At 35.5% G+C, this 16,421-nt stretch overlaps 2 protein-coding genes across 5 annotated transcripts in view; both read right to left on the reverse strand.

Moving 5' to 3' along the window:
* Nucleotides 1-7,609, reverse strand: part of LOC106143420 (kinesin-like protein unc-104) — an 84,653-nt gene extending 77,044 nt beyond the window's left edge. For 3 of the 4 annotated variants that reach the window (XM_013345498.2, XM_060948764.1, XM_060948761.1), the window contains exon 1: nt 7,469-7,609. The gene's annotated coding sequence lies outside the window, so the exon portion shown is untranslated. The remainder of the gene's footprint in view (nt 1-7,468) is intronic. The other variant, XM_060948762.1, reaches the window with a different exon arrangement.
* A 1,797-nt stretch (nt 7,610-9,406) lies between these two features.
* Nucleotides 9,407-16,154, reverse strand: LOC106143409 (superoxide dismutase [Mn], mitochondrial). Its single transcript, XM_013345482.2, has 5 exons — nt 15,975-16,154; nt 15,565-15,743; nt 14,450-14,588; nt 11,986-12,140; nt 9,407-9,661 (listed from the first exon to the last, which is right to left on the reverse strand). The coding sequence occupies exons 1-5, from the start codon at nt 16,004-16,006 to the stop codon at nt 9,519-9,521; spliced, it is 648 nt and encodes a 215-aa protein (XP_013200936.2). The 5' UTR covers nt 16,007-16,154; the 3' UTR covers nt 9,407-9,518.
* Nucleotides 16,155-16,421: the final 267 nt, after the last annotated feature.

Genomic DNA, 16,421 nt, shown 5'->3' on the forward strand with positions numbered 1-16,421 from the left:
AAGGAATATTATTTGAGTGTTATGCGGCGTTTAAGAGAGCAAATCCGACGAAAAAGGCCAGATTTGTGGATAGAAAATTCTTGGATTTTGCACCATGATAATGCACCTTCGCACAAGGCCATCATTGTGAACGATTTTTTAACCAAACACTCAACAAATACCATCGAGCAACCACCATATTCACCAGATATGGCTCCAGCCGACTTTTTTCTTTTTCCTAAACTCAAATTACCACTTCGTGGCACCCGTTTTCAATCGGTAGAAGACATAAAAGAGAATTCGCGGCGAGAACTGACCTCAATTCCGGAAACAGCGTTTAAAAAATGTTTTGATGATTGGATTATTCGTTGGCGTAAGTGTATCGTTTCTAAAGGAGCATATTTTGAAAGTGATAAAATAAATTTGGATGAATAACAAACAGTTTGTGTATTATTGATCTTTTCCTGCTACTTTCTTGACAGAGTAGTATAACGTCAAAGTAGTAAGTAAAATCAATTATGTTTTTTAAAAAAAGAAAATATACCTACAGTAAGAAAACAGAATTGGAAACCAAATTAATTAAAATTATAAATTATTCCCATACTTAGTTCTAAATATGCTTACCCTACATTCTACACACAGCTTTATCCAAAACCGGCATTATATTAACCGTTCTTAATCCCAAGATCACCCATCTTGGTTAGCGAATATTAAGGCAACAATATTTCATGGATTACTCTAATTAATTTATGATTTTCATTTTGAGAAAACGACGACTATATTTTTTAATTTCTTGACACCATTTTGTTTTACAGAATCACAAAAGTTTGATGTTTTGGTAATAAGGTACATTTTATTTTTATTACATTATATAGAACGGTAATGAAATATTGATTTATGAACGCAATTTTACAACAAATGCACAACAATGTATTTTATTAGTACCTAGACTTTTTCTCATGAGATTATCTGATTTTTGGTTTGTGTACTTGCGTGCACTAAAATATCTGAATTTAAAAAAAAAACTGTGATCGAAAACGCAAAGTATAAAGAGTAATATACAATATGCAAAATAAATATGGCACCGGTTCAATTAGCGGTTGTTAGTTGGCAATTAAATTTACATCCGATGGCGCCGACGCCGCCAACTCAATGACGTTGTCGACAAACTTGAAAAGCTCACTCATTTCAAGCGCCTTTCATTGCATTTTACTCACAGAATATATTTAAACAACTTGTTATTTTCAAAATGATTTCAATATCTGATCCATTACCTATCAAATCAAAGCACAGCCGAAACAGGTGAATGAAAAAAGATGAAGATTCGTGGACTTATTATCGAACGTGCATATCCGTTATGCAAGCTAGGTTAGTTTTGGTATTCAGTCACAAGAGCTCGCTTCTTATAATGAACCTAATAATAATAAACCTGGATAACCCACTCGGGGTTCGTGGTCATGGGCGGACATCGGGCACCTACCTTTAGAAGTTAACTGATTCAAATACAAAAAAGTAAGCATAAGTAAAAAAAACGCATTTAATAGATTAATGATTAAACATGTTTATTCAATAAGTGTACAAAGAACCTCTAATTTGGTTCAAAACTCTACTCGTTAAATATATATTGTGGTGATAGAAAATGATAAAATCTATCACGAGGCAAAAAAGCAGATAATTGATCTGAAACCCGCGATGCTGTAAACATTAAAATTTCAAACAACGTATGAAGCGTTAAAAAAAACAATGAAACCGCAAAATACTCCGATAAAACATCACTGCAAAAAAACACACAAGGCACCACGGCAGTTGAGCGCATGTATCACAAAAGATTCAAACAGAAAGCAGTCACTGTGTACAGACGTCTAGCTCGTTTAAACTTGACTGAACCCTTTCACAAAACAATAAGGATACAGAGATAGCCAATCAAAATTGAATATTAATGAAAACCGCCGGTTTTAAAAGTAATGGTTTGGCCAAAAGGGGTCGGATTCACGAATCTTGATAGGTTATATTTTATTACACGCCTTTCTCTATCTTTGAGGTTTATAGCAAAGTCAGATAAAGAGCGAACGTATGACTTATCGTCGTTCGTGAATCAAGCTAAGAATTTTATCCAGGCGTCGCGAAATATGAGAACTTAAAACTCAGAACCGGACATAGTAAAGAAATGTAGCATAGTGGTGGATCCTAGGAAAAGATGAGAGTCAAATAATTTAATCTAACCTAGAAAATCAGGCGAGAATGTGTGTCAAAACACTTTTGTTATTGTCAAGTCCTTTCAAGACTGTTGGCTCTGTCTACCCTGCAAGGGATAAAGACGTGATTATATGTATGTATGTTTACTTTGCTAACTAAACTCTCCCTTTACCTTTACTCTCTCACTATTTTGTGGCACAGACAGGCTGCACTCTTTCTATTCCACTTTACGACGTCAACGCTGCAGCGCGTACCGTCAGCAATGACTGTAAAAGTTATGACAGCCTCCTTTAATATCCTTTAAAAATTAAATTACTTAAGATAAGATATTGCTTTGTATAACTGTGATGTATAGGACACCTAGAGATGACATACGAGTATTCCGCTTCTGCTTGAGAGTTTTCATTACACGTATTGTTAAAAAGAAAAGTCAAAGGTCGAGGTCTGTTCCACTTGGGAGTCCTTTTGCGATTTTGTCGAAAAGCCTAAGAGGAGGAGCGTCAGCTTGATTCCGCGTTATACGGTTGGGGACAAAGAAAACTAACCACCCCTCCTTATAAACCAACAAAATATGATGGTAACATGTCTCTATCCCCGACCGTACAAGAGAGAACAACTATGTAAGTATAAGCAAAGTCGCGGACTAGAGCAATACTTTTTATAACTGAAAAAAAATAAAATTCTCTTTAATCATACAGACTAACCGATTGCAATAAAGCTGCCAGACCCTTAACAAAAGTAACAAAAATTCATAATTTTGCGTCATATTCTCCTACGAGTACCATCAATCAACTGACGGTACAGGGAAACGGAGAAATACAAAAGGAGGCTTGAGGCGAGCCTATTCTATTCGTAAACAATGGCAACACGAAATTCTGTCGTTTCCACATCTCGCGACGAAGTTCAACACGCATAAACTCTGCTTACAATGAGAACTCGAATGGACAATATCACGAACTCACTTTCTCATCTCACTCTTTTTACTTTACTAGCAATATTATCTTGTAGAACGGTGTCCAATAGACCTTTTCTAAATTGTTTCCGATATTTCTGATCGTCACTACCCAAAATATAACAACGTATTTTCGTGTCATATTAAGCTGCGCTTAAAAAAAAATCTACAAAAGAAAACTTACGTAAAGTATTTAAAGTACTTACATGAAATAAAGGATTTTATCCCTTATTTCGCTACAGTGTAGACTACAAGGCGAAAAAAAAATTGGTGTTTATAGAATTGCGTGAACTCACCAATTGCTTAAGTAATATTTTCAACTTGGATGTGGTAAATTCCACCACAAAAAGCACGAAATTAAATTCTTATCATTCTGACAAAAACTTCGACTGACAAGATGGTTCGGTCATGTGGAGAGGATGAATGAAAACAGGTTGACTAAGCAGATATACATGGAGAGTGTGGAGGGAAAGGTCGGGGTGGGAAGACCTAGACGAACATATCTTGATCAAATTAAGGACGTCCTGGTAAAGGGTCAGGTCAAAAGTACCCGAAACCGCCGAGCTTGTATGAAGAGAGTTATGAATGTGGACGAAGCGAAAGAAGTATGCAGAGATCGTGGCAAGTGGAAAGAGGTAGTCTCTGCCTACCCCTCCGGGAAAGAGGCGTGATTTTATGTATGTATGTATGTATGTATGAAGCAAAGGAAGTATGCAGGGATCGTGGCAAGTGGAAAGAGGTAGTCTCTGCCTACCCCTCCGGGAAAGAGGCGTGATTTTATGTATGTATGTATGTATGCTGACAAAAACAATACGATGTGTCAAGCTTGTAATTAAAAGTACAATAGCTAAGCTGTTCAATTCTAAAACAACTGTAGGTTTTAAAAGCGTTCAAATTCAAATTGTGTTGAATTGGACAATAACAACATTGCAGTAGAACAAAAGGAAGCTTAACTAATCTATCCTTTTGTTATAAAACAATGGAGTGACGGGTGCCGGTCATTAAATTAGATATATTCAAAACTTTTGAAATCAACTGTCCAGTTTGAGTGGATGAAATTTTATCAAATCAAATCGATTCATTATAAGCATACTTATTCATATGTACTATAAAAAATTACGCAATTTAAGTATGTTGTGCTTTACAATTTTTTACGCTTACGGTGGGTGGATATGTATCGTTTAACATACATAATTATAATCACGTCCATATCTCTTGCGGTGTAGACAGAGCCAACTTCCCCAGAAAATTGCGAATAATTCTATTTTCGCAATTTTCTCCAATGACGTCAAAATCTGAGATTCTTGGGACACTGTACAAAGGCAAGCAAGTCGTCGACCCGCAATCAGCCCCAACGCTATTAGGGAGTTAGGGATCCCGTTAATTCCCATATTGAGAAGTCGTTAATATACATTTTTATCCGTACAATGAACTTGCGACCAAGGTGATTGACGGTCATCGAACTTATATTTTTAATCATAATACCTTGAAGTTGCGAAATCCAACTTATTTATTTAGTATTCTTCTTTTTAGCGATGAGCTCGAGATTTTTATTTCTCCTTATCAATTCGACAAAGTTTTCCGTCAGGTTTAAGGATATCGAACAATAAAAAAATCTGATCGATAACATCCTGCCTGACATAGGACATCATGTTCAAAACTTGGACTGCGGAAGACTACCTCGAAGTCAAGACAAGATGTCGGAAAGCGGACCTCGGGCTCGGACCACTCGATAAGAGGATTAAGTACTCTTATAAATAGGGTTTCCTGACAATCCGATAAGCCTTTTCTAAAATTAGCACGTACAAACAACGGAAAGTAAGTTTTGGTGATTGATAACGGAGGAATTACTTGCCTAACATAACTAGCTTCGTTTCTTGGAAAACCTTTATTTATAGCAAATCCTACTAATAAAACGGACGTGTATTTGCTACTCTTTTACGCAAAATCTACTGAACAGGCATTTACCTAAATAAATAACATTGTAAGTTAAGATTTATAGAGATTTAAGGCGGACGAAGTCGTTAGTAAATGCATAATTATAATTGACTTATGTCCAACCGAGAAAAATACTTGGATAGGCATCGCTTGAAAGGTTTCTTAAAAAAAAATTGATGTGAGAGTCTATTGAATAGAGTTATACGGCAAGCATGCCGCGAAAAGAATGATTTTTATTCGCTATACGGAAACAGAACCTCTACTTCAACTTTTAATATGTAGGTATGACTCAATGTACTAACCTATCAGACCTACCTTAACAACTGAATGCAAAAACCTAGAACTACGAAAGACATAAGAACCCCGGAGCCTCAATTATGACTGTGCATCACCCCTGATGGTGGTGGGAGGCGGGCCATGGAAGTGTATATAGGCCCCGGATGGTGGGGGGGGGTGTACCCAGGGTGCATTCACCGCTGTGCCATCGCGTGCGGCGCCAAACACGATAAACCATCGCTGCAGTGGCTCCGTTACACATAGATTTTAGTCTATACGGAATGTTCTACATGGAAATTTTCGATATTGGATAAATTGGTACAGGAAAAATCGAATACGCAATCGATTATGCAAATGTAAAGGAATTATTAAGTCTGCTAAAGCTTGTTTAAATCACATTTTGTTACAATGATAAAAATAACACAATTTTTTTTCCTAATTGTTTAGTCATAAAAAATCGGAATCAAAAGTCATATTATTCCGATTTTTATGATTTTTCGTCCATACTTCCACTCTAATATTATTTTTCTTTCTAACTACTAGAAATGATTTGTAGAACTGTTTGTAATGGGCAAAGAATACTGAACTCATTCCAATAAAATCATCAATAAACTAGATAACCTATTCAGAATTTTCAAAGGCTTCTTTCTAATATTAGCTATTTTCAGTAAAAAAAATGGATTATATAAATATTAAAATGGTATATATGTATATTAGTATGAAAATCTAAATATGCTGGTCACACTGATGGCTTTTAAAATGTTTATTTTCCTCTAACATTTTTACTCTCAAATTAATAAGATAAACACAGGACACACTTTTCCAATGCAAATTTATAGAAAAGACTATTACAATTAATGTTGATATCAGCAATAGAACACAAATGACTACAAATAAACACTGACAGGTGCATATAAATACAAGATTAATAAGTTGTTATAAATATAACAGACTAGCATTTACCCCTGGCTTCGCCCGAGTGTACCTATACACAGGAATGTAGCGTGTAAGTACATATTTATTTATTACATACTAGATTTTACCAGAAGCGTTGCCTGCCCGTTTTAAGCACCTAACTAATAAATATGTTTTCCATAAATCCCACAGGAACGATAGTTTTCACGGTAAAAATTACTGTAGGTATATCCTTCTCCAGATTCTTTATTACATATATACAAGATTTCAAGAAGATTAGTTCATTGGATTCAAACTTACTTCCGAATTTTTATACTATGAGTTAGAATTTTTAATATTTATTAAGAAGACAGTATACATAGTTTTACTCTTGTATAAATAACATGACACATCTTAATAGATTCCTTTGTTCAAAGCAATGTGTGAGTAAGACTGTTATGCAGCTCAGTAGATTAGGTCAGTATCAAGTAATTTATCCTTCATATAAACTGCATTCTGATTAGCAACTAGGTGCAACTAATTAATCCTCGATTGATTTGGTTTTGTTTGCATTTAGGCTATATTAATAGTGAAATCAAAATGACATAAACACAATTTTTTATATGATGATAAAGAATTAAATATTTATGAGTAAATAATATTAAAAACAAATATTTTTAATGGAACATTTTACAATGACACACTGGACCTTCATGAGTAAATAAAGGATGCTGTTATTTCCAGAAATTCTTATAAGACAAAAGGCATGGAAATAAGTCTAGTTACGAATCAAAGAAAAAAGAAATAGGTACATACTCGAAGGTTTTTGTGTCTTATTGATCTGAACATTGTACTTAGAGAAAATGAAAATTTTGTTATTTGAAACCCCAGTGCAACTAACTAGTAATTCTGAGTTACTTTTATATCACCGAAGTAGGTACGTAAACCTAGATATGCAATGAGCAGAACTTCGGTTCGATTTCAAAACACTGAAACATCGACCTTCAGAAATTAGACACGAACATTGCGATAACTCTTGAATTGTAGCAGACGAGTTTACCTTATAATAGAAGATAAAACAAAGAAATTGAAGCACAACTTTTGAAAAGCACATATAGAAAATTACTCGATCTTGTTCCTAGAAGACTGTATACTAAAAATCAATAACGATACGGTGGAAAGGGGCGGCTTACTTTTACGAAACTACGCATCAGAGGAAAAAATCTAACTTACCTCTTCATGCAGCGGTGAAAGTAAAATCACGCACCTAAAAGAATTGATTTCTCGACCTTTATAATTCAGAAAACTAATTTTATTTATTTATTTTGCCCTGCAAACCGTAACAAAGCAAAAAACTTTGACAATCATCTGCTTTGACAGAAAAGAATTGACAGTTGCTTGTATTGACGTTTAGAACGCTTCTATTTACACAAAATCTCAACAAAACGAAACTCTCGTTTAGCCCCAAGTGCCATCCCCATGTCCTATTCCTAACTATTCTATTCCTACGCTCTCTACCCCGCTGGCAGGACCGCTGTCCGATTTATGTACCCACAGCCCACTACATAGAATGATGGCAAGTTTGGTGGGATGGGCTGCGTACTTTATTTTTTACTAGCTGTGCCCGCGACTTCGTCCGCGTGGAATAGTTATTTTGGGCATCATATTTATTTTTCAAACATCCTCCTCGGCTTTATCAAATACCTATAGCTGCTAATTGTTATGCGACTTGGCGACGACTTGGCCCACATCATTACCCGCGACCGAACGGAGACCGTATATATGCGTTTAGGGTGAGAGGTTGTGCGTTTGTGTGTTTGTTTGTGCAAACCAATGTTAGCGGGCAGACAGGCGGTCACGCGTATTAGAAAGAACGCTGGTTCGCCGTATTAAATGTTTCGCTGCAAATTGCTTATAACGACTATATCTCAAAACCTATTCGTCTGATTTAAATACTGTAAATGGCAATTTTAGTCTACATGAAAAGCCGAAAGTAATAAACATATTTATTTGGATAAGGATTAATACTGAATTAAGAAAATTGGTTTCAAAATAACTTATGTTTATAATGAAAAAATAATCTTAAAAAATGAACATAAAAGTGGTTATTGTAAGTAAACCTTAAGAGATAGATATATGCTCTCGCGGACTTTTTGTGGCAAAAAATGAGTACTTCATATCTTTAGTACATTGTTTTATTATATCTTTGTTAGTTTGCGCAGCGTTCGCGTGGAAAGCTCGCAGATAGCCGACTCATTAAACTTTCACCTGCATTGTTACACGTTTCCTGTAGGAAATCCGGGATAAAATGTAGCCTATAGCCTTCCTCGATAAATAGACTACCTATCTAACAGTGAAAGAATTATTCAAATCGGTTCAGAAGTTTCTGAGATTAGCGCGTTTAAACAAACAAACAAACAAACAAACTCTTCAGCTTTATAATATTAAGTAGGTATAGATTTCCTCTTCTAACCACAGAGAACTTAACAAACCAACCTTCTTCATAGTAAACTTTAGTACATAAAATCATTCCTCTTTCCGGGAGGGAACAATAAATAACACAATAAGCAGTAAGACTAGATCTTGCTACTTACTCTGGTCCTTTTATATGTACATACTTCATTCACATTTTACCATTCTCTTCATGCAAATGATATGAAATTTTGTCGGTACTTTTGATTTTTCATAACATTTTTCGTACTTATACTACTTAGCTTTTACCAGCAGCTTTGCCCGCGCGAATTTGGCGCCACCAACAAAAAAATACAGGTTTTTCGCATATCTTACGGGACCTATAGTTTTTACACCGGGATGATAATTACCGTATGTCCTTCTTCACTCTAAATTATTTAGGTATACGCAAAATTTCAAGAAGATTGGTTTACTCATGCCAATTGAGCTAACCCCAAATGCACATATCTATTTAAAATCATGTATATATATCCCTTGCGGGGTAGACAAAGCCAACAGTCTTGAAAAGACTGAAAGGCCACGTTCAGTCAACTGTTTGGCTTAGCGCTGCACTTGCCATCTTGACCCGATCGGGAGGGTCAGGTTCAGGTCAAGACCACTACTCCAAGAACTCTTAAAAATTTTACTCTTCGAACTTTTTTACCTGGGTTTTCCATGAAACCTGGATGACTTATTGAGTACAAAAATAAAACAAACAAGTAAGAGGTATACTTTTTATAAACATAAAATATATTAACATCACATAATTCAATGCACTTCACTACGTGAATTACAGCAAGTTTACGATTAAAATCTAAGAAATGCGGGCCATTCACAGAGCCTTCTCGTATCTACTTGAGATGTCTGCCCAATTTGCCACGTCGAATATTGCCTTAACGTAATCCGCACGAACGTTTTTGTATTGCAGGTAATACGCGTGTTCCCAGACGTCGATGCCGAAGAGAGGAATCAGACCTACAACGCAACACAATGCACAACTTTGGAATAGATTTTATTATTTACCACTAAAGTAGTACGCGGTGCCCACGCACAAGCGTACTAAATAAGACAAGAAAATCCCGTCCTTTTTTTTAACTGGTTATCAATCAAGGAAAAAAACCCTAGTTCGTATGTGGTTACCAAAGATTTTTTACGAACATGGATTAAAGGGATAATCCTTAACTTTTAACAATCGATGAGGTTGATCATTATTTTTCATTTTTGTCCAGATGAGCGCAAAATCTTCCTCATGGCTTTAGCCCCGATTGCACCGCACAACTCTGGAGAGGAGCCCGGGCATGCCTTAAGCTCCTGGATTGGGTGAGTCAGATTTTTACACGAAACGATTCATCTGACTTCCGCAACCTTTACTGGTAAACCTAGCCCGTATTGGATCGACGAGGTTCATCATAATTTTATCATTTTTGTCTCGATAATCGTCTAAGCTAAGGAAATACAGCGACCAAAAAGTGAGCAGATCAAATAATGACCATGAGATTATATACTTACATACTAAAAATCACGTCTATCCCTTGAAATTGTTTGAATGAGTTAATTCAGAGAAATTACCTTTGAGTTTGATGAGACTTGTAAAATATAGCTTACTCTATTATTAACTTGATTGTCTATGACTACATACATACATACATACATAAAATCACGCCTCTTTCCCGGAGGGGTAGGCAGAGACTACCTCTTTCCACTTGCCACGATCTCTGCATACTTCTTTCGCTTCGTCCACATTCATAACTCTCTTCATACAAGCTCGGCGGTTTCGGGTACTTTTGACCTGACCCTTTACCAGGACGTCCTTAATTTGATCAAGATACGTTCGTCTAGGTCTTCCCACTCCGACCTTTCCCTCCACACTCTCCTTGTATATCTGCTTAGTCAACCTGCTTTCATTCATCCTCTCCACATGACCGAACCATCTTAACATACCCTTTTCTATTCCTGTAACTACATCTTCTTTCACATCACAACATTCCCTTATCACGCTGTTCCTTATCCTGTCACTCAATTTCACACCCATCATACTCCTTAACGCTCTCATTTCCACTGCATTTATTCTGCTTTCATGCTTCTTTTGCCATACCCAACTTTCACTCCCATACATTAATGTCGGGACCAACACGCCCCTGTGCACAGCCAGTCGAGCCTTTTTGGATAGTTTCTGACTGCTCATAAAGGCATGCAAAGCTCCATTCACCATGTTCCCCGCGTTCACTCTCCTTTCAATATCACTATCACACTTGCCATCTGATGTAAACTTTGATCCTAGATATACAAACTCTTTCACTTGCTCCACTTTTTCTCCTCCAATCAAAATATTACATGCTGTCATTTCTTTCTCCATTTCAAAAACCAGTGTTTTAGTTTTACTTACGTTCACTTTCATTCCTTTCTCTTTTAAAGCTTCATGCATACAGTTTACCATCTCCTGTAACTCCTCCGCTGATGACGCCAGTATAACCTGATCGTCGGCATAGAGCAGACATTTGACGAGTAACTCATTCATCCTTAATCCACTTTTAGACTCTTTCAAATCTGTCAAACAGCTATCCATAAATAGGTTGAACAGCCACGGTGACGCAACACATCCTTGCCTAACGCCTTTCTCAATCTTAAACCACTCAGTGTGCGCTCCGTTTATCCTGACACAAGCACTCGAATCCTCATATAAGGATTTCAGTGCTCGTATTAAGAGACTGCTCACCCCATGCATAGAAAGTGCTGACCACAATTCATTCCTCTCAACTCTGTCATAGGCCTTTTCCAGATCTACGAATGTGCAATAGACTTTTTGACTCTTGGCCAAAAACTTTTCGGCTATGCACCGCAAGGAAAAGACCTGATCAGTACATCCCATTCCCTTTCGAAATCCCGCTTGAGCATCCCATATTTTGTCATCAGTTTCATTCCTGACTCTATTAATCAATACCTTAGCATACAATTTGCCGACGACGCTAAGCAGGCTTATACCACGATAATTTTTGCAGTCCAGCTGTGACCCTTTTCCTTTGTAAAGTGGCACGATAACAGCCTTACACCAATCTTTTGGTACTCGGCCGCTTCTCCAACACAAATTGAAAAGGCAGTACAACTGACTAGCTACTACGCCTTTTCCTGCTTTAAGCATCTCGACCGACACTCTATCACACCCAGCAGCCTTTCCCGCTTTCATACTCTTAAGTGCTTCCACAATTTCGAACATTTCAATTTCGCCTTCCATCTCATTCTCTTTTTCTTCTCTTTTTCTTTTTCTCTATGACTATGTTCTGCATATCATTGAACTTTACCAGTAGTTGCCTGCAGAGGGTCTTGGTTCTGGCAGGTGGCGATCTGCAGTTTCTTGCTCTGCTTGTTGTACCCCAGCCAGCCCCAACCGGAGCCCTGCACGCCCACTGACGCGGTGGCCAAAGAGTTCTTCATGTTATCGAGGGAGCCAAAGTCTCTGTAACATAATAATAGAATTACTACAATTACATAGGTTTTAAAACGAGATATCCGGTAATTAAACACTCACTAAAATTTGTAATATTGGACAACAAAACTTAAAACATTGAAATAAACATAAAATTAATACGTGAATTGAGTCATCTAGTATCAAAGTCCGCTAAAATGCTGTTTCAAAAATTTAAGGAATATATAAAAAACGTTTTTTTTATATTAAATTTACCACTAACACCAAAACCTAATTATTTGGAAATGCATGTTATAATTTTAAATATAACGTAAAATATTTTCATTATGGCGTATTTTGCTACGAACAATCAATTTAAAGGGAGTTTGAAACAAACGCCAAGAATTTTAGAGGGATTTGTTGCAAACAGGGACTAGAAATAAAAAGCGTTATGCAATACGGACAAGACAGTAAGTGAATAAATTTTGGTTTTAAAAATAAAACAAAATAATTAATAAAATATTAGCAGTTTTAATACTATCATTGGAAAAAGCAGGTAAAAGCATTAAAGTGAATGGATTATGTCAGGTAGTACATACCACGCATTATTCGATTTTATTCCATTGTTTATTATCAGATTAATTTTCAAGAAGCGTGGACCGTCATACGCATCATTATATCATTTATTTTTTTGCTAAACAGTATTCAATACTAAGTACGAAGTCGGTAGTTAATTTAACAATCCTTAAACGTTAAATATTAGGTTGATATTAAAATTAAATGTGAATATTAAAACTAAATATAATGAAGGTACTTTGTAAGTACGTGTTGACTGAAAAATTAATGTACCTACAATATATAACTATACTAATTACTCATTTTGCATAACACCATCAAAACACTTTGAAAGTAGTTTTACAGTAACTTTTTACCTACAGTTTTCGAGTTTCCTTAGTGCGTTTCCATGAAGGAATGTCGCGTAGTTTCTTCCGCGCTTCCTTAGGATCACATTTTTGCACAAATTGAACTAAATTCTCCATGTTTTCTTATTAAAAACAATAAAAAACCGGAGCAACCTTTCACCTGAGATAAAAAAACTGCCATACTGTTTTGAATGACACGTGATCACAATACCGCGCTGTCATTGGCTAATTTCTTTTTAGCGGATTCTGAAGTAAACAACACGTATTTTAGCGGGATTTGCAATGAAGGTAAAGTTTTGAGTGCAAATTTCTAAAGGTTTTGCCAGGTTTTGATGAGAGATGATAATGACTTCATAAAAAGAATACGTCCTGGCGCTATTTTTATCTATTACCTCAATTTTTATGAAAAAGTCTTTTAGCGGACTTTGAAACTAGACGCCTCAATTCTAACTTGTCATAGCTTTGTGTAGGTAATGTGAAATAAAAACTTGGACTTTGAATTGACTATCATCATTTTAAAAATTAACTTGTTTTTGTAAACTGCTAGTGCACTAACAAAACTAATAGATATTATATTACGAAATTCATCAAAGCAGAGAAATAAAATGTGGTTGGTTGGAAAAAAAAAAGAATTAAAAAATAAAGTCATTCTACATTCCAATATTGAATTAGAACAATACAAACAATGTAATTTTAACACTACGTAAAAAAATAAAAACTTACCAGGAAAATTTACCAGGAATCAAATTGGGACTATGTGCACAAGCAAGGACTATATAGGTATGAAAAATATTTTTAAAGAGATGGTATGATTTGAAGAGAAAAGCTGCTAAAACCATTAAAATTGAGGGCAATAGTGCCTTTGAACTCTGATCTTTCAGTCTTAAGTTAACAATTTATCATAATAATATTTAATCCAATATTAGCGGTTAAAAGGTTAAAGCGCTGATTGCAGTCTTTATAAACAATGCGTCTGTAAATATAATTTTAATAACAAAGGATAAGCCACTTTTTATCACGAAAGTTCGTTATGACCCGTCGAATGATAATGAGAAGAAAACATTAATTAGTGTTACCATGTGCAGAACTAACAAACATTTTCAAGGGTACACAAACATGGCAAGCCTGTGTGTATGTCCACACTGATTACAGTACTAGAGACTGTAACAAATTACTCATGTTGATTAGGCTCTAATAGCCAAGATTCTGAGTGAAACTCTGCCACTGCACTGTCAGAAATTAAATCTAAATCGTAGAAATAATTCACTACAGCTGCTGGAAGTTTTAAGACGTTACAAGCCAACACAAAAAAAACAAATAGGTATGCAGTAAACAAGACTGATCAATTAACGAGTTAGTCATAATCATAGCACACACATATCAATACACTGTCATTCGACAGCCAAATATAGCATGCAGAGTTGAAATAAAATTTACTTCTCAATGGCTTTGAGCAGAACATCTGATGGTTTACCACCATTAGGGGAGAGGTTCTGCCAAAAAATCGTGTGGTTGATGTGACCACCGCCATTGAACTTGAGCGCTGGCGCCAAACTGATAATTGTGTCTATGTCACCTGCACAAAAATAGGATATTTTCAATTAGTAAAACAAATTATTAATAGTATTTTCGTTCCTTTAGTTGGGTTAGGCCTAGGTTAATTTTTAAATTATGTTTTGTGCCCAAACAGATTGTATTTTTGTACACTTTAAAAAAAATGTTCTTTGTTTGAGTGTGATAATAAAATCAAGATATAATAAAATAAAAGAGAAAATAAATACAAGATATTGGATGTTGTCCTTAAAATTCACCTATTGTTGAAAGTTTTTAATATACAATCAAAAAAATTATTTACAACTAGGTGATAGTTTACAGAACTTTATTTGAATATTTTGATGGAAGATCTATATGGATCATTATACTACTACTATATATAATGACAACTGGAACAAACACCCTAATGTAAGGTGACAAACTAAAATAACTCAAATCGAACATGATCCATGATTAAAACATAATTGAAATTACTTGCAAATAGCTTGCATGAAACATTCAGAAGGCTGGGATTTGCACGGACTTAAGGTCGTCCACAATATGGAATGGTTTATATGTCCCCCGCCATTGAACTTCAGAGCGCTGAGGAGACCTATCAGTGTAGACGTATCAGCTGCTGTCAAAAATTGGTAGAGCTACAATTAATTCTTAAGCTCTCAGGTTGGTGTATAGATATAAATGGACCTGTATTATTTAAAGGTTCTTCATCTATCTTATAGGCACCAGGTCAAGTTAAAATTGACATAGACAAAATTCATAGTTCATATTTTTTTCTGTTTCTCTGAGAAGGATGTCTACTATTGGTTTCAAGGGTGCCTTCCTTTTACATAAACAAGAGGTTGCATGTTCCACTTTCTTAGATAAAAAGGTTTATTCCATAAAATTCATTCCACAAAAAATTTAAAACAGACTGACACATCTATAAATGTATTGCAGAAATCACTGTATGGATTATGGATAAAAACAGGTGAAAAATTATTGATTGTTAAAAATTTTACCTTTTGCCTGAGCTTGTGCTAATTTCTCTTCAGCAGCATTCAGGTTGTTAACATATGTGGCGTGATGTTTGGAATGATGGAGAGACATTATTTCCCGGCTGATCACTGGCTCAAGAGCATTGTACTCATATGGCATCTCTGGTAGAGTGTGCTTTTGGCGGCAGGCACCAGCAGCTCGGCTGATGAAGTATGAAATTAAGTGATAAATAAATATATTAATAATATTCACTGACATCCCTTTACCTTAGAACCTGCTTTTTTTAATATAAATAGGTACCCTACATTAACGCTTACAGATTTTTTCTATTATTTCTCGGTGGAATGGAGCAAGGAGCTTTATTTGGATTCATAAATGTGGTCAGTGGAATTATTTTAAATATCAGACTAAATAAATAAAAAGTTTTAGTTACATAAAGGTTCCGATTCTTCCAGAAGCAAACATTGTTAGAAGTGACGGAGTTTATCGCAATATAAACACTAAGAAACGCCTAAGTAACCGGCGGAACACTTTATAAGATCAGCTGTAAGCTGCACTGCAAACTGCAAAACTGCAATAAAAATTATGCAACTCCAACAACCCCAACCAATTCCAATTTATAAATTGACATCGACGTGACAAGCATGAAAGTAACAGTGACAAATGACATTGACAAATAAATAATGCTAAAAACGTCAAATCTCGCGGATTATAAAAATGAAGAAAAAGACATCGCGTATCGCGTTTATTCCGAAACATACTTTTATATTAAATTTTTGTAACAAGGCTTAATTTTATTAATTATGTACTTGTGAGAAATGTGTACATATATATTGGCAGATTTCCAAAATGAGAAAAAGAAGAATTTTATGAATTGAAT

The sequence above is a fragment of the Amyelois transitella genome, chromosome 17, assembly GCF_032362555.1.
Source record: "Amyelois transitella isolate CPQ chromosome 17, ilAmyTran1.1, whole genome shotgun sequence".
NCBI lineage: Eukaryota > Metazoa > Arthropoda > Insecta > Lepidoptera > Pyralidae > Amyelois > Amyelois transitella.